The sequence below is a fragment of the Rattus norvegicus genome, chromosome 8, assembly GCF_021556685.1.
Source record: "Rattus norvegicus strain SHRSP/BbbUtx chromosome 8, alternate assembly SHRSP_T2T, whole genome shotgun sequence".
Classification (NCBI taxonomy): Eukaryota; Metazoa; Chordata; class Mammalia; order Rodentia; family Muridae; genus Rattus; species Rattus norvegicus.
This window is the reverse complement of record NC_141541.1, coordinates 79,179,234-79,200,556: the sequence shown is the minus strand read 5'-3', so window position 1 is coordinate 79,200,556 and position 21,323 is coordinate 79,179,234. Positions and strand designations below refer to the sequence as shown.

At 38.9% G+C, this 21,323-nt stretch overlaps 1 protein-coding gene across 1 annotated transcript in view; it reads right to left on the bottom strand.

The window, feature by feature from the left end:
- Adam10 (ADAM metallopeptidase domain 10) overlaps window positions 1-21,323 on the bottom strand; it is a 125,055-nt gene that overhangs the window by 5,067 nt on the left and 98,665 nt on the right. Inside the window, 5 exon segments of the mRNA NM_019254.1 lie at window positions 2,811-3,031; window positions 3,693-3,801; window positions 4,554-4,737; window positions 5,505-5,655; window positions 12,758-12,941. Of these exon segments, the coding sequence (NP_062127.1) occupies window positions 2,811-3,031; window positions 3,693-3,801; window positions 4,554-4,737; window positions 5,505-5,655; window positions 12,758-12,941 (849 nt within the window).

Sequence of the window (21,323 nt, the reverse complement as noted above, 5' to 3'; positions counted from 1 at the left end):
AAAGCTCTGACTTAACTGACTTGGTCAAGGTCCCATGGTGACACTCATGTACAATTAGCTGCTGTTCTTGGACAATGTTTACCAAATGATATCTAAGAACATCAGATTTATAATCCTTCTGTGAATAAATGCTCCTGTGATTGTTTTGAAAAAAAGCTATGAAGACATATACATTCCAGGACTTTTCACCAGCCTCCAGTTTTCTCAGAGGCACTTGACAATCAACTTGAGAGCAACTGTAGTCTGTGATCCACTTGGGAACCACAGCTCTAAATATCCCACTCAAAGTAAAAAAATAACAGATACTTGGTATCTGCATTCATAAAGTTAGAACAAAATATGGAGATAGAAACTGATTTAAAAAATGAGAAAATGAGCCGGAGGAGGTGGCACGTTTCTTTAATTCCAGCACTCGGGTAGGAGACAGAGACAACAGATCTGAGTGAAGCCAGCCTAGTCTACAGAGTGAGTTCCAGGACAGTCAGAGCTACACAGAAGGACCCTGTCTTGAAAAGAGAGAGAGAAAGTTCATTTTTGAAGTTGCTATAGGACTGCTGTTAGTTGGACCTCAGCTTGGGCTATATAGAAAGTACCAGGTTTAGGGCTATGATATATATGAGACTTGCCTCAATAAACAAACAAACAAACAAACAAACAAACAAGCAAGCAAGCAAGCAAGCAAGCGTGCATGTACAAGCCCAGCCATTCAGACCTGGACACCATAGTAAAAAGGGGAATAAGGGATGATGATGATGATGATGATGACGATGATAGAAAAATACAAGCTTTTGGCAAACAAATAAAAATTCACAGCATAGTGAGAATGAAAGGAGGCATATAATGCTAAACCCAGAAAAAAAAGATTAAAAAATGGTTCTCTGCAACATCAAATCTAGTGCAAAAGATGGAAAGAAAGATAAGACCACATCAACTATAGCAGAAAGTGGAAAAGAATTACTGATGTCCTCATCTCCCACTTAAACAGGTGATAATGGCCCAGGATTCTAAGAACTGCATTTAGCAGGCACTAAAGCTATGGAGTATTTACCAATGCCTCCTAGCTAGACAAACTCAGCAGAGCATATTCTGGAAAAATCTAAACATGGTTGTTAAAACAACTTTCCACCAAGAAAAAAAAAAGATCATCTCCATGACAACAGTACCCATAAAATATTGAAGTGTTCTCAGGGTTCTTCAAAGTCCACAGAACTGCATGAGGAGAAAAGGAGTCATAGAGCACCATCAACGGAGACAAAAGGACACCAGGCAGCACTGGAAAAGATAGTGAAGGAAGTCCTTCACTTCTTGCACAGCCTCTTAGAACGGAACAGCCTAGCAGTATATGTAACCACAGAAATGATAGGACACCAAGACACAAGCTATCATTAATATAAAACAAACCTTGTTATGCAAACAAACTGCACAGAATCAGATGAGACAAATAATGTAAAAGAGACTCAGCACTTGTGGTCTTGCTGTTGGACCTGGCCAATGCTCACTAAAGCATCTCGGTCTGCTTTCCAGGGATTGTGGACAGTGCTAGCTGAGGATGCTACATCCATGTACAACCATGTTGACATTATAAAATAAAAGGCATGTATTAACTCACTCACAGTGTCTGATTAATCTATTCCAGAACATAAGATAAGCATTTTCAATGCTAATTCACAGAAAGGAATATTTCATTAAATCTATTTTTTTTTTAAGTAGTAACTTAGAAAAGGAAGAGTCTGAGTTCTAAGTCAATTTACAAAGCAAACTACTGCACATTCCTAAACATGCCACTTGAAATAACATCTCCTACACAAATCACTTGGAATGCTTGAAAATATAGGCTAATCTCAGCAATTCTTTAAGAAAATCACAGGAAATACAATGTTTCAAAGATTTGTTTTGTTTTGAGACAGGGTCTCAAGTATCACTGGCTGGCATCAAATTCGTTTGTCTGTTTTGAGACAGGTTCTCACATAATCCAGACTGGCCAGAATGAACTACATACTATGTGAGGAAGACCTTAAGCATCTGATCTTCCTCCTTTACCTTCCAAGTGCTAAGAATAACCATATTCCTACCACGCCCCATTTTACGAGTACTGGTTCCAACAACTCAGAGGCTCATGAATAGTAGGTAAAGTACTCTAGTGAGCTGCCCCCTCAAGTCAATGATTTTACAATTTAGAGAAATATAAAAATTAAATTAAATTTAGTAGATGAGGACTGAGTAAGCAGTATGACCATTAAGGGATCTGTGACTGAATTTTCATATGATCTTACATTGTTCAATATCTATCACAGAGAAGACTTACACTGAAAGATCAGAAGAAGAAAACCGACAACAACAAATGCAGGAAAAAAGCCTTCAGAAAATCAATTTCTTTCTCATCTTTACTGTTGAGCAAGGTAGGACCCATAGCTTGCTACCTGTTCTACTGAAACAACAGAGAAATAAATAAAAAGAAACCAAAAAACAAACAAACAAACAAACAACAACAACAAAACCAAGTAGCACTTTCCCGAAAAGCCCAGTGAAAACACTAACATCTGCACCACCAGAAGTCACCTGCAAGAGACAACGTAAGCAAAGCAGCAGAGGGAAACAGAACGACTCCACCCTCAACACGGCTTCAGATGGAGATACAGATCCCTGTAGAAGGAAGTAAGAGCCAGGGATATCTAAACATTCAAAGTCCACACATACAGTGATTCTAGTATACACAGGCACAGTGTTTGTCCCCCAATATTGGTGACTTCTGCCCAAGTAAAATTAAGATCAGACATTTTGAGGTTTTTATGAACGAAGTCTATACTTACCACAATCCACTCAGCAATGTTTTCATAGAGTTGTGGACTAAAAATTGCTTTTTTCAGCCTAGCTAGAGGGCCATCAGCATCTACTAATCTGCACCGCATGAAAACATCACAGTAGCCTCTGAAGTCATTACATGGAGAGCCTGGCTGCAGAGTGATAGTCCGACCATTGAACTGCTTGTTCCACTGCAAAGAGCCTGTACTGGCACAAGTTGATGGGGCCACTGGAAAAGAAGTGCCAGACACAAATAGAGATCAGTCTTGGAAAGAAAACAGACTACATAACTCATCCCCATGTTACACAGATCTCTACTAGTCTGTCAGAGTAACATCATTACTCATTTACCTCAAATGTACAACAACTGACTTAGTGCCTCCAATGGCTTTAAAACCATTGAGGTTTGTTTACATACATTTTTACCTAAGGCACACAAGATCTGGTTTAATGTATTACTTAGCAACATTGTAAGAACCATAGTGTACTGCCACATTTAAACTTTTCTCAAGAGAACTGATTTAGCTGGAAAGTATCTGTCTAAACCCTGTATCAGTTTAACAATGAAAACTTAAAGGCAAGGATTTCCTCTGCCCTATACCACCCCACCCCTGCCATTGCTCTCAAGGCAGGTCCCCCCCACCCATCTGTCTGTTTCTGTCTATCTCTATAAACTATAACAGGCTTCTCTCCAGGTTTTAAAGAGAAGCTTCTTTTCCTTTAAGGCACTACGCTATTTTTGATACTGCTGTCCCTTTCTTATGCTCTCTCACATCAAGGTTCAATCATGGTCTCAAAGGCCCTTCTCCTAATAAACCTCATTCCCAAAGGATGAAAAAACAAAACCATTATGGAAGCCAACTTTAAGCTGAGTTATTCAAAGGCCTTACTTTTCTTCATGCAGCAAACATGACATAATTCCTTATCATCTTTGCCATCAGAGCTGGCACAGGTGCACTCCTCCAAGTCATACTTCTCACAGATAGAACCTGCACATTGCTGGGGAAAAGGTAAATTTTATTTCAACTCTGTGCAGTCAAGTTCATGGCATTAGGCAGGTATAAGCTTCTGATAACAAATAATAAAATGGAAATAGGAGTTACAAACAACAGAAGTAGGTTTGCACCTTCATGGCAAGCACTTGCTAGCACATGCAAGGTTCTGGGTCTGATCCCCAGCACCACAAAACAAAACCACAGATGAATATCAGAGCCAATAATACCACATAAATAGATCTGAGACTAAATGAGAGAAAGCTGTATAACTTTTAAAGGAATGAAGGGAAAAATCAAAAAGCCTAACCAAAAGTAGAGGAAGAAGCAGTTCCACATTTGTGTTGGTTACTATGGCTCCTCTATAAGCAGAGAAAAAGTAAGTTTTCCTCATGCAGAACAAAGTGACATTTAGCCATGGGAGCTCAGAAGATTTCACACTCCAAGAAAATGACCAGATGAGTTCTTTTATTCAAACTCCTGAAATATTAATTTATACAACTTAAAAGCAGTGCAGATAAGATGACATGCCTAGTTGTACTCTTGTGATTACCAAAGACACATGGTTGCAAAGATGAAAAGTAAGTCAGGAGCTAACTAATGCCACTAGGCAATTGTGTCACATATATTCATGGCTTTGTGGGAATAGATATGGATCTTACTGAATGGGGCCCCAGAATAGTTACCTGGTGGGTGACAACCATTATTATGAAAAAGGATGCTCAATAAGATTTAAGACATCTTAAATCAAATACTTACCCCATTAATGCACACTTGTGTATGCCTGTTACAGTCTGTAAAGTTGGGCTTGGGATCAGATGCTGGGCAAAGGGCTGTGAAGCCATTGCATATCCCTTCCTTTGCACAGTCAGAATCATCCCGACATTTCTCAGACTTTGACTTGAATGCACACTGTGCTGTACAGCAGGGTCCTTGACTTGGACTAGGAGAAACATTAAATGATCAAATAAAGTAAATCATTAGCTATTTATTATACACTTAGATATGAGCCAGATTTTCGTATCATAGACTTCATCTGTTAAGTGGTAAGTATATTGCTGGAATTCAACTTCAAATATTACTAGTAACAAGCTACTCTATTTGGACATTTTAGCAAGTTTAAGAAGATGACTAAATATATGGTTTCTACAGTCAAAAATGCTACAAATCAGCATTATTAATCTGCCTTTTGTGAAGTGAATTTAGGATTAGAAAACTTTTTAGTGTTTTCCCCCATAGGTACATAACACACTAATGATTTTACACCTTTCTGTGCTAAAATCAAACATGGATTTACAGACTAAGCATTTAAACAGTTTGTGTAAACTGTAGTCTATTTCCTGTAATCATGACTGCATTTGACAGTGAAATAACAATATGGTATTAAGTCACAGAAACCTACATGCCCCACTTCACCTAAATAGTTTAAAGTAATATAGTTAATGTTTCGAAGTTAAGAACTAAATGATACATGAATTTATGGAGCAACATTTTCAGTCTCTCTCAAAAGCCAAATCACTAAATTATGAATTGTTCCAAATATCAAAACAGGATGCCATCATTCAAAAAAATTAATGACAATACAACACAGGGGGGCAAACTTCCATAGTCATATGGCTCTCTTGATATCAGCATTAAATCTGTCCTAAGTGCTGTGGGTAACCTTGCAGGGATGTTAACATCACTGGGGTTGGCAAGGCAGACAGATACCTGCACTGCTTCCCAGGCTTCAGCTTGCATTTCTTCCCCTCTGGCTGGTTTGCATCGAAGCAGCACTCATCTTTGCATTGGTCACTGTAGCCACAGTCACACTCTTCCCCTTGCTCCACCATCCCATTTCCACAGATAGGCTGGCCAGATTCTGAGGGAAGTCACAGGACAAGGTAAGCACTCTATGCATACATAAATTTTCTTCAAAATGTACAAGCTCAGGGCTGGAGAGATGCCTTGACAGTTTATTTAAGAGTACGTTTTACCCTTCCTGGGGACCTAATCTATAATTCAAGATCCAGGGGATCTCACACCATTTTTCAGCATCCACTGGGAATTAAGCTTACACACAATTCAAACATGCATACAGGCAAAACAGCACACACGTAAAAATAAATAAAACTGACAAACTTTTTAGAGTTTTACCAAAAAGAAAAAGAAAATTATTATAATGAGTAAGTACGTAAGGCAAAAATCAAAATCTGAAGATCAGGAGACCTGCTGTTTAGTATGGGCGGTGCTGCAAGCAGCAACTGCAGTCTCAGCCACTCTGCTTCTACACAGTGAGAAGACTGACCTCATGATCCTTCCATGTTCTTTATAGAACTAGTAACTTGCTATTTAGGCCATATCTTAGTTGAGCGTTGCTGACTATACATGTGTATCATACGTATGGAAATGAAGTTAGTGTTTCTCCACCAGGAGAAAAGAAGAAACCTTGTTACAGAAAATTTCAAACATACATAAAAGTAGAAGAAAATAAGTACATCAACCTCCTGTGGTGGTTTAAATATGAGTAGCACTATTTGGAGGTGTGGCCTTTTTGGACTGGGTGGGGCTTTGTTGGAGGAAGTGTGTCACTATGGGCATGGGGTTTAAGACCCTTGTCCTACACATGCTCCACTATGTTCATAGCAGCCTTATTTATAATAGCCAGAAGCTGAAAAGCACCCAGATGCCCTTCAACAGAGGAATGGATACAGAAAATGTGGTACATCTACACAATGGAATATTACTCAGCTATCAAAAACAATGACTTTATGAAATTCATAGGCAAATGGATAGGACTGGAAAATATCATCCTGAGTGAGGTAACCCAATCACAGAAAAACACACATGGTATTCACTCATTGAAAAGTGGCTATTAGCCCAAATGCTTGAATTACCCTAGATGCCTAGAACAAATGAAACTCAAGAAGGATGACCAAAATGCGAATGCTTCACTCCTTCTTTAAAAGGGGAACAAGAATACCCTTGGCAGGGAATAGGTAGGCAAAGATTAAAACAGAGGCAGAAGGAACACCCATTCAGAGCCTGCCCCACATGTGGCCCATACATATACAGCCACCCAATTAGACAAGATGGATGAAGCAAAGAAGTGCAGGTAGACAGGAGCCGGATGTAGATCTCTCTTGAGAGACACAGCCAGAGTACAGCAAATACATAGGCGTATGCCAGCAGCAAACCACTGAATTGAGAATAGGACCCCCGTTGAAGGAATCAGAGAAAGAACTAGAAGAGCTTGAAGGGGCTCGAGACCTCATATGAACAACAATGCCAGGCAACCAGAGCTTCCAGGGACTAAGCCATTACCTAAAGACTATACATGGACTGACCGTGGACTCTGACCTCATAGGTAGCAATGAATATCCTAGTAAGAGCATCAGTGGAAGGGGAAGCCCTGGGTCCTGCCAAGACTGAACCCCCAGTGAACGTGATTATTGGGGGGAGGGCGGTAATGGGGGAGGATGGGCAGGGGAAGACCCATAGAGAAAAGGAGGGGGAGGAATTAGGGGGATGTTGGCCCAGAAACCGGGAAGGGGAATAACAATCGAAATGTAAATACTCAAGTTAATAAAGATAAAAAATTTTTTTAAATGTATAAGAATAAAGAGAAACATGACATTAAAAAAAAAAAAAGGGACCCTTATCCTAGCTGACTAGAAGTCAGTCCTCTCCTAGCAGCCTTCAGATGAAGATGTAAAACTCTCAGCTCCTCCTGCACCATGCCTGAGTGGATGCTGCCACTCTCCTACCTTGATGATACTGAACCTGTAAGCCGGCCCCAATGAAATGCTGTTCTTTATACAAGTTGTCTTGGTCATGGTGTCTGCTCACAGCATTAGAAACCTAAGTCACCTTCCATGAAAGCTTTTCTTCTCTTACTTACTCACAACCACTTTTTACTCCATAGCATTTTGAAATCACCACACCTAATATGTTGTTCTGTAAAAAGTTCAGATTGCATGTCTAAGTGATAAACCTTTTATAAGCCTAACTATATATCAATATCACAGTTAATAAAATCAGCATGATGCTTAATAATTAAGCATCTAAGAACCAATCCATGTTCAAATTCCCTGAACTATCTTTCAACAATTGGTCACCGAATCAAGTTCCCAACAAGGAGACTAACCCCATCCCTTCCACCATAGCTGCTTTAGGTGATTTTATCTTTTAAGTTATTTTACTATAGAATAGGTTATTTTTTACATAATTTATTTGTTAAGGACATTGGATAATTTTATCCTATAGAATAACTCACTTTTTAAAAATGATCCTAATAGTGTCAACAATAACTTTTAAATGAATATTATTCTATTTCTTGCTAGACCAAGCACCTTAAGAAAAGAAATAGGAGTGAATTGTTAATATATCCCCTGAAGTCCCAAGCAGCCTAACAAGGATAGATCTTAGAACTAGAAAGTCTGACCTAAATATTGGTGAATTATTTCAATATATTTCTTCTAAACTTTATATATAACTTTCTAAAGTTCTCATGGAAGCTTAAAATTAGAATAGTAGATTTAGTTCAATCCCAGCACCACTAAAACAAATGATGAGGGAAAAATTCAGACCAGGAATTCTGAATTTGAGATCTTTGTAAGATCTCAAAATCATCTCAAAACACTGTCATTTACTGTGAATGACAAGAAGCAAATGCCTTCATTTCTAGTAAGCAAAACTAACTTACAAGGAGCCTTTGACTTGCTAGAGGCCATATTCCACAATATGATCAAACAGATGAAGTCCAGTGGTTCTGGGGTCTTAAATTTTAGGCTTTTCTTTCTAATACACCAGCAGGCTTTAAAATGCAAACTTAATAACTGGTGAAGGGAACACACACCTAGCACAGAAACCTCATTTATGGCACAGGTGACTGAAAACCACTTCAGGAATGTAGGCTTTACACTTACAAAGTTCATTCTTAATTCAGTAAAGAAGATCTTACACAGTTATTGAAATTCTAGCCCACTAACTCATCTTATAGAATGTCTTTGGATTGTTTTACTAGAACAACCATTCTAAGTAAAACAATGGCTTTAAATGGCTAGTAAAAACTTTATGATGCATGTGACATAATTCTACAGAAAGATCAGAAAATGCATGTGAAGTGTCTGGCACAACCTTCATCCTAATAGTGACCAATTGATCAGTGCATTCACTTTTATAATCAGCTTCTAAGTTTACTGTGAAAACGCCACCATCCACAGAACACTTCTTCATTAAGAACTGACAGAAGTGACAGAAAAGCAACCACTGATGACAGACAATAACAGATTAACAGTATCAATGTAATGTCAATCTAACCTATGAGGGGAAAGTTTAAAAGAACACCAAAGACTCTGCCTGTGACAAGGATAAAGAAAAATACCATAGACCTGAAGAATCATCTGCAAACCATTATTTGAGTCTAGCACAATGGTGCACCCCCAAAGTCCAGCACTCAGAACACAAATATAGGAAGACTCTATGCTATACCCAGAACAACCAAAAACTCCCCAAGGTATCTGACAAATAATCAGTGATTTTATGAAGAAATCAAAGACGTGGAGAAAGAGGAACACTCCTCCATTGCTGGTGGATTGTAAGCTTGTACAACCACTCTGGAAATTAGTCTGGAAGTTCCTCAGAAAATTCAACATAATGCTACCTGAGGACCCAGCTATACCACTCCTGGGCATACACCCAAATGATGTTCTAACATATAACAAGGACACATGTTCCACTATGTTCATAGCAGCCTTATTTATAATAGCCAGAAGCTGGAAAGAACCCAGATGTCCCTCAGCAGAGGAATGGATACAGAAAATGTGGTATATTTACACAGTGGAGTACTACTCAGCTATCATAAAGAATGACTTCATGAAAGTCTGAGGCAAATGGATGGAACTGGAAAATATCATCCTGAGTGAGGTAACCCAGTTACAAAAGAACACACATGATATGTACTCACTGATAAGTGGATATTAGGCAAAAAGCTCGGAATACCAAGATATAACTCACAAACCACATGAAGCTCAAAAAGGAAGGACAACCAACCAACCAAACAAACAAAACAAACCCCAGTTTTATTATGTGGAAAAAAAGAAATCTCAAAATTTAATGAACCAACCAAACAAAAACCATTAAAACAGCTGCGAAAGGTGAGTGGTCATTTCATCAAAGAAGACAGACAGCAAATAAGCTGTGAAAGAGCTCACCAATGTTACCAGAGAAGGCTAAAGTCTCACAAAAGCAGTGGCTACACCAGACTTTGACTGATGATGATGATGATGATGATGATGATGATGAAGAAGAAGCAGGAGACTGGTCATAACTAGACTGTGAGAATGTAACATACTACGGCCTCCCTGGAAAACAGTTTGGGAGTTTTGTAAGAAAGAAAACAAATGATCATTGTATAGTCTGTTAGCTAGACTCTGGATGTTTATCCAAAAAATAAAAAGTTTATGTTCATACACATACATGTGTGCGTGAGACAAGATCCAGAAGAGTCCAACCTAAAGGTTATATATTGTACACACATACATACACCCTACACGTGAATTTTACAGACATTTAATTGATAAAAGCAAAACCGTACAAATAGCCAGCTTGGCTGTTTTTAGTAGATGAATGACTAAACAAACCATTACCCTGCTTTATGCTTCTTAGCGACAGAGTGGACAAACTACTGATAAAATATGAATGACTCTTCAGGGATTTCTGCTAAGTGAACAGAGGTAATCCCTAAAGGTTATATATTGTACAATCCCATCTGTACATTTTCAAAGGAACAGTATTTTACAAAAGGAGAAGAAATTAGTGGGGTGGATGGGGAATAGCAAGAGACAGCTAGGTGTAGTTAGGAGTAGAAAACACCGAGTATCCTTGTCCTGTTGGACTCTTCTGGATCTTGTCTGTGGTGGTGGGATATAAAACTACACATGTAATCATATTATTAAAAGAAACAAACACCCTGAGAAAACAGGAGTAAGGAGTGTGGAGTGTGCCCAGATGACAGCATCAACCTGGTGATCCATCAGTCTGCATGGTGTTACCAATGGAGACACTAGAGGAAGGTACTGAGCACCTACTGCTGCTGTTAACTGTATGTGAATCTACAATTATCCCAATAAAAACTGTATGTAAATGTATCTAGAAGTCCTCAGTTCATCAATCTTTCTCTGAATGTTCTTTATATACAAAAGTGACCAGTGACTCAATTATTTGTGTTCAAGTATTCTATAGTCTTATAGAAAAGGATACACAAAACAACTTTAAGACAAAGCAGAATCTGAAAAATGTCACAAGAGAGATATACAGCTGAATGAAAGACCAATATTTGATATGCTTACACAGTGGAATATTGTTTACCTTTTAAAAGGAATGGAGTTGTGATGCATGCTATCACACAGGTGAACCTTAAAAATCTCATGCTAAGTAAAGTAAGTCAGACAGAAAGGAACATGCCCACTGATAGAAGCAATGAGTAAGCTGTATTCAGTCCTGTAACACACTGATATTCAGGAACAGGAACAAAACACTGTGATGAACTTTGTGGAGTTAAAAGTAAAATTCCATAAAAGGAAAAAGCTGTGAATTCCATTTGTCTGAAATCTTAAAACAGACAAGCCAACCTTTGGTTAAAAAATCAGTTAGCGGGGTTGGGGATTTAGCTCAGTGGTAGAGCGCTTACCTAGGAAGCGCAAGGCCCTGGGTTCGGTCCCCAGCTCCGAAAAAAAGAACCAAAAAAAAAAAAAAAAAAAAAAAAATCAGTTAGCAGTTGCTTCTAGAGACTGACTATGAAGTAGAATAAAGAACTTTCTGGGCTGACAGAAATATTCTGCATCTTCACAGATGTTTGGTTTAAATAGGCAATTGCCATCTGTCAAATTCACTAAATGTAGCAATTAACACTTGTGCATTTAATGAATCCATGTTTACTGTAGCACTATCCACAAGAGACACTGTGGAACTAACCTGGGTATCCAACAAGAGAATCCAATGAAGAAACTTTACATATATACACTTTGGGTTTGGGGATTTCGTTTTGTTTTGGTTGGTTGGTTGGTTGCTTGATTAGGGTCTTGCTGTATAGGTCCTGGTTGGCCGGGAGCCTGCTATATAGACCAGGCTGGCCTTGAACTTACAACCTTCCACCTGCCTCTGCCTGCCAACTGCTAGGATTAAAGGTATGCATCACCACACTCATGCAGCATACACTGGAGATAACCATCTTAAATGAATTAAGTAAATGTCACAAAGACACGTATCAAGCTGTCTTCTCGTTTCTGGTTCCTACGTTGTGTATGGATCCATAAAACCATGTACAGATATGTGACATGAAAGCTGCCTAGGAAACAAGGGGGCCACCAAGAGGAGACAGCATGAGAAAGGGAGGATAAGAGGTATGGGTAATAGCTCACTGTACAGTAAGTGCAAATGTCACACACGCAGCAGAGCATGTGCATATATGAATGTAATACACACCACACACACATACACACACACACACACACACACACACACACACACAATTGATTGTGCAATTCACCTATGAAAGAAAGGAAGGGAGGGAAGGGGGAGGGAAGAGAAAAAGACCTCATACAATACTGAACTCTAGCTAATGAGATAAGCTAAAGTTCTCAGAAGGAAAATGCTATCTGATACTTAAGATTTTAAGGGACAAATAAATTCCTTAAGTATTTGATAAAATAAATACTTTTTGCAATGTGTTAACTGGAAAACATAGGTGAGAAATGAGTAGACTCTTTCACATTGTCTGAATGTTTAAATATTTTGGGCTGGGAAGATGACTCATCAGGGGAAAGGTGCTTACCACCAAGCTGGACAAGCTGTCAGAACCCACATGGTGAAAGGGGAGAAGTGACTCCATCAAGCTGTCTTCTGGCCTCTACATACCTGCTGTGGCTTGTGTGCATGTAGAAGAAAAGATTAATAATTAAAACGTTGGAAAATATACATACCAACAAAACAGTTGTTCCTCTTCTTCTCAAGCACTTGGCTTATGTTCCTAATGCTGCAGAGTGAAAATTTGTTGTTGTTAAGTTTGTCCCCAGACGTTGCTCTCGCATACATGATGTAATTGCCATTTTCTTTTTGTCCTAAGTTCTTAGACTCTCCTGGAGTGCACTCTGTTCCAGAATCATGCTGCCAAATAGAATATGGTGTTACATTAATAGGAAGTAAAAATAGGGTTTCCCAGTAGAAGTCACATACCTTCTTTGAAGAAGGATTTAACAACTGCCTAGGATAGTGAGTTAGGATAACCACTTGCTCTATCAGGACCACTGTTACAGCATCGAGAAAAACCAAAAGTCTAAACATAAACTTTCTTAGAGCTTTGTAATTATGGACTAGAACTGAGCATACACTGTCATAAAAATTACTGAAAAGAAGATTTTAAGACTGGCAGTGATAATATGGATTAGCATTCATTAAAATACATAGTAAATTACATGCTAAAACTGGTTCAGGAAGACAGAAGTGAAAATGAAACTCAAGACCAGTGCTGGGGAAGGCAGAGTAAGAACTCAAGGCAGTGACACTTCCTTGTGAATCAGTGCAAAACACAGCCAAGCAAAATGCTGACTAGAGTCAAACACAAGTTTTAAGAAAACCCAAGACATGGGATCAAACACTGCTTTACAGAATAAACAGGAGACAGAGTTCTGTGTATGAGCACATGCACAGAAGTGGTTTTGATTCTGGTAATTTATCCAGGTATCAGAGGTATGAGAAAGACCAAAGCAGAGCTCCCAGAATCTTTACAAAGGAAAAAAAACCCAACCAAACAAAACAAAAAACCAACAAACAAACAAAAAAAAAAACCCCACTTTTAAAGCTGGGATAACAAAGCACCTGCTTTCCTTGCACATAGTGCATTAAAACAACAGCCAGCGTGGATGGCTTCATGGGAAGGAACACTTGATATCCATGCAAGAGGACCTCTGTTCAAAAATTCAGGACCCACATAAAAAATCCAGGCCCAGGACCAGAAAGATGGCTCAATGGTAAAAGATGCTTGTCACCAAGCTTGACAACTTCAATTTGATCCCCAGGACCCAAATGCAAATAGTTGTCCTCTGACCTCCACTCACAGGCTGTAGCATACAAATAAACATGAACACACACACACACACACACACACACACACACACACACACACACACACAAATAAAATATAATAACAATTTTAAGAAAAAAAATTAAAGCCAGACATGACTGTGCTTATTTGCAACAACCCCATCACTAGAATTCAGAAGCAGATACCAAGAGCTCAGCAGATGACTAATCCAGCCCAAAGGCAGGCTTCTGGTTCAGAGAGCCTGTCTCAAAGCTAATGTCTCAAGAGTAATTGAGGAAGATACTCACTATCCTCCTCTGACTTCTGGGCATACATACATAGGTGCATACTCAGGTCCACGTACCACACACAAAACATCCTCAATACACACACATGAAGGAAACCTCACACACAATGCCCTCAAGTAATTAAGGTATTCATTATTATAAAGGGCAAAAATGTTGGATACCAGAATGGTAGTTATATTTAACTCAATCTTGATTTGAATACCCAACAGCCAGACTCTTTATGACCAAACAATAACACCAAGTCACTCTGATTTTATATTTCCTCAGCAGAGGTCTTACAACTAACTTACTCTTCCTGATACTGCCCTGCTCGTCTCCTGAGCCCAGATTCAGTCTCTGGCAACTACTTGCTCTGTACACAGTACTACCCTGCTTTATGCTTCTGTTCCTTACAACCCAATTAAGTTTTTTTATTGAGTATGGTACTAGCAACACTCTTCATCATTCAAATTGAGAAACAGAAGGAAAAGTTCCAATACTGAATGGCTGTTAATGTGATAAAAAAAATCACTAGCTATTTTACAAGGCAGTAAGTATTTAGAGTAGCCAGTTCTACATGGTAGTACTAAACTATACAAACCTATACAGATGAAATAAGCATTGTCAGGCTTGGCAAGGAGTTCCATTCTTAAAAATAGCAAATTTTGACAGCCATCGCAGTACACTGAGCTCCATAGAGACAGCACAGGGGCAAGCGATAGCTGGATGGGCACTGGGGGACTCTGTGACTCAAGGAGGAAAATCAACTAAATATGGGGCAAAGGAGATCCTAAGAAGCGGAGAGGCAAAATGTCCTCATGTGCATTCTTTGTGCAAACCTGCAGGGCGGAGCACAAGAAGAAGCACCTGGTTACTTCTGTCAACTTCTCAGAGTTCTCCAAGAAGTGCTCAGAGAGGTGGAAGACTATGTCTGCTAGAGAAAAGGGGAAATGTAAAGATTAGGCAAAGGCTGACAAGGCTCGTTATGAAAGAGAAATGAAAACCTACATCTCTACCAAAGGGGAGACCAAAGAGAAGTTCAAGGACCCCAATGCCCCAAGAGGCCTCCTTTGGCCGCCTTCTTGTTCTGTTCTGAGTACCACCCAAAAATCAAAGGTGAGAATCCTGTCTTACCCAATGGTGATATGCAAAGAAACTAGGAGAGATTGGAACAACAGTGCCGTGGATGACAAGCAGCACTATGAGAAGACGGCTGCCAAGCTGAAGAACTATGAGAAGGATATTGCTGCCTACAGAGCTAAAGGAAAACCTGATGCAGTGAAATAGGGGGTGGTCAGGGCTGAAAAGAGCAAGACAAAGGAAGAGGAAGACGTTGAGGAGGATGAAGGGGAAGACAAAGGATGATGATGACTAAGTTGGTTCTAACTCAGTTTTTTTCTTGTCTACAAAGCATTTAAGCCCCCCCACCCCCAGACACAACTCACTCCTTTTAAAGAAAAAAAATTGAAAATGTAAGGCTGTGTAAGATTTGTTTTTAAACTGAACAGTGTCTTTTTTTTTAATAGTTCATACACTACCGAATGTGTCTTTAGCTGGCCCTGTCCTGGTGGTATCTTCAATAAACACTACCCTTGCCTGGTACAGTCTGGGGGTTATAAATTGCCATGGAAATTTAAAGCAGGTTCTTGTTGGTGCACAGCACAAATTAGTTATATATGGGGACAGTAATTTGGTTTTGGTTCTCTTGTTTTTGTTTCTTTTGGTTTTATTTTTGGGATTTTTTTTCCATCTTCAGTTGTCTCTGATACAGCTTATACAAAGATATTTGTTGTTCTGTTAACTGAATACCACTCTGTAATTGCAAAAAAACAAAAGACAAAAATTGTGCCTGTTTTGTTGACATTCTGAATGCTTCTAAATAAATATAATTTTTAATTAAAAAAATAGCAAACTGTGACCTACTTGCCTAATCTCAATTATTCAGTAATGGTGTAACAGATCTCACCAAAGTCCACAGAAGGAAGAATGGATTGTAAACAAAGATGTTTACTTAGTATTTGCTACATCAGATATAGGAACAAAACTGGCAAACAAACAAATAAAACAAAACAAAACACCTCTGACACACACATACACACAAAGGATTATCCTGACTGGATGTCAAAAAGGACTCAGGATTCAAATTAAGAGTAAAGTTTCATGAGTATACTACAACTTTAGTTAGATAAGAAAGTAACAAAAACTACTTTGTAAATTCATAATATAAGATACATTTGGTGGAACAGTCTGTAATCATAGCATTAAAGAGGCTGAGGCAGGGGCTGGGGATTTAGCTCAGTGGTAGAGCGCTTGCCTAGCAAGTGCAAGGCCCTGGGTTCGGTCCCCAGCTCCAAGGAAAAAAAAAGGCTGAGGCAGAGAGATCACAAATTTGAGGTTAGCCTAGGCTATCCAATAAGAACCTATCAAAGAAAAAGGAAGAAACAGAAAAGAAGAAGGTAACAAAGCGAGAAAGGAGGGAGCAAATATTCATAGAAAAGTAAGAAAAATATATAAGAACATATGAAACGAAATTATAATTGTTTACAACTATTGACAGTTTGGTGTATTTCCTATGATTATAACTGGCTGTATCACATCCTAATATAAATTCTGGGATCTGGTGTGTGCATGCATGTATGTATGTATGATGTATGTATGTATGTATGTATGTATGTATGTATGTATGTATGTATGTATGTCTCAGCTTACCAGTATAAGAAGTACTGAAGAGCCTAAGTTTTTAAATAGCTAAAGAGTATTCCACGGTAGCAACCAAAGACATTTGTTGCTTCTTGTAGAAGACCTATGTTCAGTTCCCAGTACCCACATGGAGCTCCCAACCATCTATCTGTAAATTCCAATCACAAGGGTTCTGACACCTTTTATTCTAAGGATTGAGACATTCATGTTGTACCTAGACATATACTGACAAAATACCCTTACATATTAAAAATAATATATAAAAAAAGATTTTAAGGTAAGATAGGTTGAAGCGGGAGATTCATCAGATTTGAGAGGTGAGAGATGACACAGGATATATACTTTGTATTGAATTATGGCAAGGCCTAAATAAATGATGAAACCTGTAGTGGTTTGAAAGAAAATGGCCCTCATAGGCCCATAGGGAGTGGCACTATTAGGAGGTCTAGCTTTGTTAGAGTATGTCACTAGGGGGAGTTCATTTCCTGCTGCCTAAGGATCAAGATATAGAACTCTCAGCTCCTTCTCCAGCACATTTGCCTGCCTGCTGCCATATGTCCTGGCACGATGATAATGAATTTAACCTTTGAAACTGTAAGCTAGCCCCAATTAATTTTTTTTCTTTATAAGAGTTACCATAGTCATGGTGTCCCTTCATAGCAATAAAACCCTAACTAAGAGAGAAGTTAGTACTGGAATATTGCTGTGACCATGCTTCTGTTTAGAGGAATGTAGACTTTGGGACCTTGTATTAGAAAAGCAGTTGAACATTTTAAGTAGGACTTAATGGACCAGCCTAGTAGGAAGACGGAAGGCAGGTGCTGAGGATGATTTAAACTGTTGGGGCCTGGCTCAAGAAGTTTCAGAAGAGAATTTTAATATGTGGCCTAGAGACTATTGTGGTAATTTGGCTAAGATTGTGGCTGCTTTTTGACCTTGTCTGAAAAGTTTGCCTGAGGCTAAAGTGAAGTTTTGGATTAATTTTGAATTGGCAGAGGAAATCTCAAAACAGCCTAGTACTGATTCTGTCCTGTGGTTGTTAGCGTTCAGTCTTATGAAGATGTATAATGAAAAGAAGCAAACTAAACAAGGAAAAACAAAAAAATGTACAGATCAAGGAGAAAAGGGGCACAGGGAAATGGAATGGAGCTAAATCCTGTGTTCAAGGAGGTAATCATATTAAAGGGAAGGATGATATTGGATGGGATAAAGGGAGGAGACCTCAGGGCAAGATTTCACCCAGCTAAGATTCCAGTTTATGAAAAGAAATTAAATTAAGGCCAGTCTGGTCAATAGAGAGTATTTCAGGACAGCCAAACTTAGATAATGAAGGAACCTATCGAAAACAGGAAGTTAATAAGACGTAACTGAACAAGAGGACCATGTTCCAGCCCCTGCAGGCAGCAGAACTTTGCAGTTTCAACCACGTGGTTCTGGCTTTAGAGTCAAGGACAGAATAAAGGTCTACGGAGTCTCCCTTTGTAGCTAAGGAAAGCCACTGAGGCCAGGTATGTGTCAGGGGTGTTCCTGCATGGAAGCCCAGAGAAGTCGTTGTGTGAGCTGTGAAGGTAAAGCCTAGATTGCTTTGGAGACCCAAAATGTTGAGATGCCAGAGGTGTGGGATACCTGCCAAGGAAAGCTGCTGACAGAAAGTGGAACCAGCCCAGGAGCAAAATGTATGCTGCAATCAACAAAGGTGAAAGGAGTTGGAGATCTGAAGAATGTTTTGACATCGGACATGGAGATACAGTCTGGAATTTGCCCAGCTGGTTTTCCATCTGGCTTTGCTCCTGTATTTCCTTACTATGCTCTCTTTCCTGTGCCACTGTATGTTGGAAGTCTGGGATCTGCATTTTCATTTTGATTTTACAGGGCTTACAGTTAGACTGCATGAGTCTCAGAAGAGACTTTGGAGTTTTAAAAAGTGCTGATATTGTAATAGACTATGGGGACTTTGGAAGTTGGACTTAATTCATTTCTGCATTCTGATATGGCTACAAACCTACAAGGGTCAAGGTATAGTTTGAAAGAAAATGTCCCCTATACACCCATAGGGAGTGGCACTATTAAATGTAGCCTTGTTGGAGTGGGCATGGCTTTTTTGGAGAAAGTGCTTAATAAATATTTGGGATAAGAAAAGTGAATATAAAAAGGAATGTAAACCACTTGGAGAAAGTAACATTATATGGCAGGGAAAGTAACATTATATAGGGAAGCAGGGAGAAAGAAAGATTTCAGAGATGTCAAAGTGGACAGGTTTGGGTATTTATGGTTCCAGTTTATCTTATCATAAATCACTCAAATAAATTCGGACTCAGGATCTACCATGTACATGTATGGTAAAATTAACAATATATACAAAGAAAGTGTGGTTAAGCATTAAAAGTTAACAAAGTTGACAAGGGATGAGAACCAAATTACCTATTAAGCAATACATAAGATACAATAATGGGGGTTGGGGATTTAGCTCAGTGGTAGAGCGCTTGCCTACCAAGTGCAAGGCCCTGGGTTCGGTCCTCAGCTCCGAAAAAAAAAAAAGAAAAAGAAAAGAAAAAAAGAAAAGATATACAATAATGTTGATTTACTAAATGCAATCGTTGGCAGTCAGAAGACTAAGATTAGATGTGAGGGGGCTGGGGAGATGTGGCTCAGCAGGTTAAAGTGCTTGCCACCCAAGTCTGCAGATTTGAGTTTAGATCCCTTGAACCTACATCTTAGATGAACAAGGCAGTATGCTGGCAGTTGAAGAAACCTCAGAGGTTTATAGGACAACTGCTCAGGCTAGCTAAGAAGGTGAGCTCTAGGTTCAGTGAGCTGTCCTGCCTTTAAAAAAAAAGACTATGAAACAACGGAGGGAGTGCAATGGAGAAAGAAACTTGATGGTGGCTTCTGACTGCTCACAAACAAACATGCACCCCCACCAGGAATCAATATTTTGGGTTCCCTGGATGATTTATATGAACATTAAAACAAGACAGGCCAACCAGGTATGGTGGTACTCACTTTTAAGGCCAACATTTAAGTTGAAACAGTTGGATTGCCATGAATCGGCCTGGTCTACATAGAGAGTTCCAGAACAGCCAAGTTTACACACTCTCCAAAGGCAAATAAGAAAGGAAAGAAGGGAGGGAGGGAGGGAGGAAGGGAGGGAGGGGGAGGGAGGAAGGGAGGGAGGGGGGAGGGAGGGAGGGAGGGAGGGGATTAGAAGGGCACAGTGCCTGTGAAGAAGGTATGTTTCCTTGCACTTGAAATTGCAACTTAACCATCAGCGTCAGCACTCTGCTCATCTCTGACCCTTCAAGAACTCCTTTGAAAACAGCCTCTCAATTTATGATGGAGACTTAGACAACATAAGTGTGAGATGATACATTTTTAAAACTTGGAAAACTTAGAAGTGCCTTTTAAGATTTTAAACTACAAACTCATGAATGTTTTTATTAGTTTATTTATTTTGGTACTAGAGATTAAACCCTAGGCTTCATGTACGCTACATATGTACTCTATACTGACCTATACCCTCAACACCAACAAATTATCCTTAAAATAATAAACATTCCATGTTTTAAAGTGATATGGTTCAAGTAAGATGAATTTATAGTTTTCAAGTAGAATTTTCCCAAACACATACTTGATAAGCTCCATTAAAAGCAGATAAAATCTTTTACTAGTTTCTATTTCTGGGTTGAATTGATGTTTATTTGATCACTTTAAAATCATTAGAATGAACCCAAGTATTGCAGAATACCAAAGACAGCTGCTATAAGTGTAATAAACACAATGTGGTTTCATATGAAGCCTTTCTTCTAAAGCCTGTAAATTTAAACATCTTAACAAAGAAAAGGAAGGAACACAAAAAGCAGACAATGCAAAATCATGATAATTACCAACCAACTCAGGGATCAGCAAATGAACCCACATTACACACAAGCTGCTATTACATAGCCTAAGCCAAGAATGGCTTTCCATATTTGAAGATTTGAAGAACTGAAAAATAAAGAACATGGCCTGCTATGCTATTCTTTCTTCTGTGTGTCAGAGTTAAGAAAGTATAAAATATTAATCTATTTATATAGTAAAAAAAATATTCAAGTAAATCACAACATTGCTTTAATAGAAACAAAAGCCAAAAAGCTATTACAATTTATAAGATTACTTAAAAGGAGACTCATTCAAAATATATTTGAGTGTATTATATGATGGTAACTGTTTCATAAACAGCAAATATAGACAGATCACCTTCTGTATAAACAAGCCAGACTGAGTGAGACATGGTTGGGGTATACAGATATTCACCTAGAACTTGGGAAGCAGGGATAGGGATAGGAGGGTCAGGAACTCAAGACTGCCTGGGCTACATGAGACTGTATCTCAAAACTACCCTCCCAGAAAGAAGCTAAATAAGATTCTGGGCTTTCACAGAATTCTCCTTACTTCCAGTATGGTCGTTACATCACCATGCGCTGGCGTACTAACACTCCA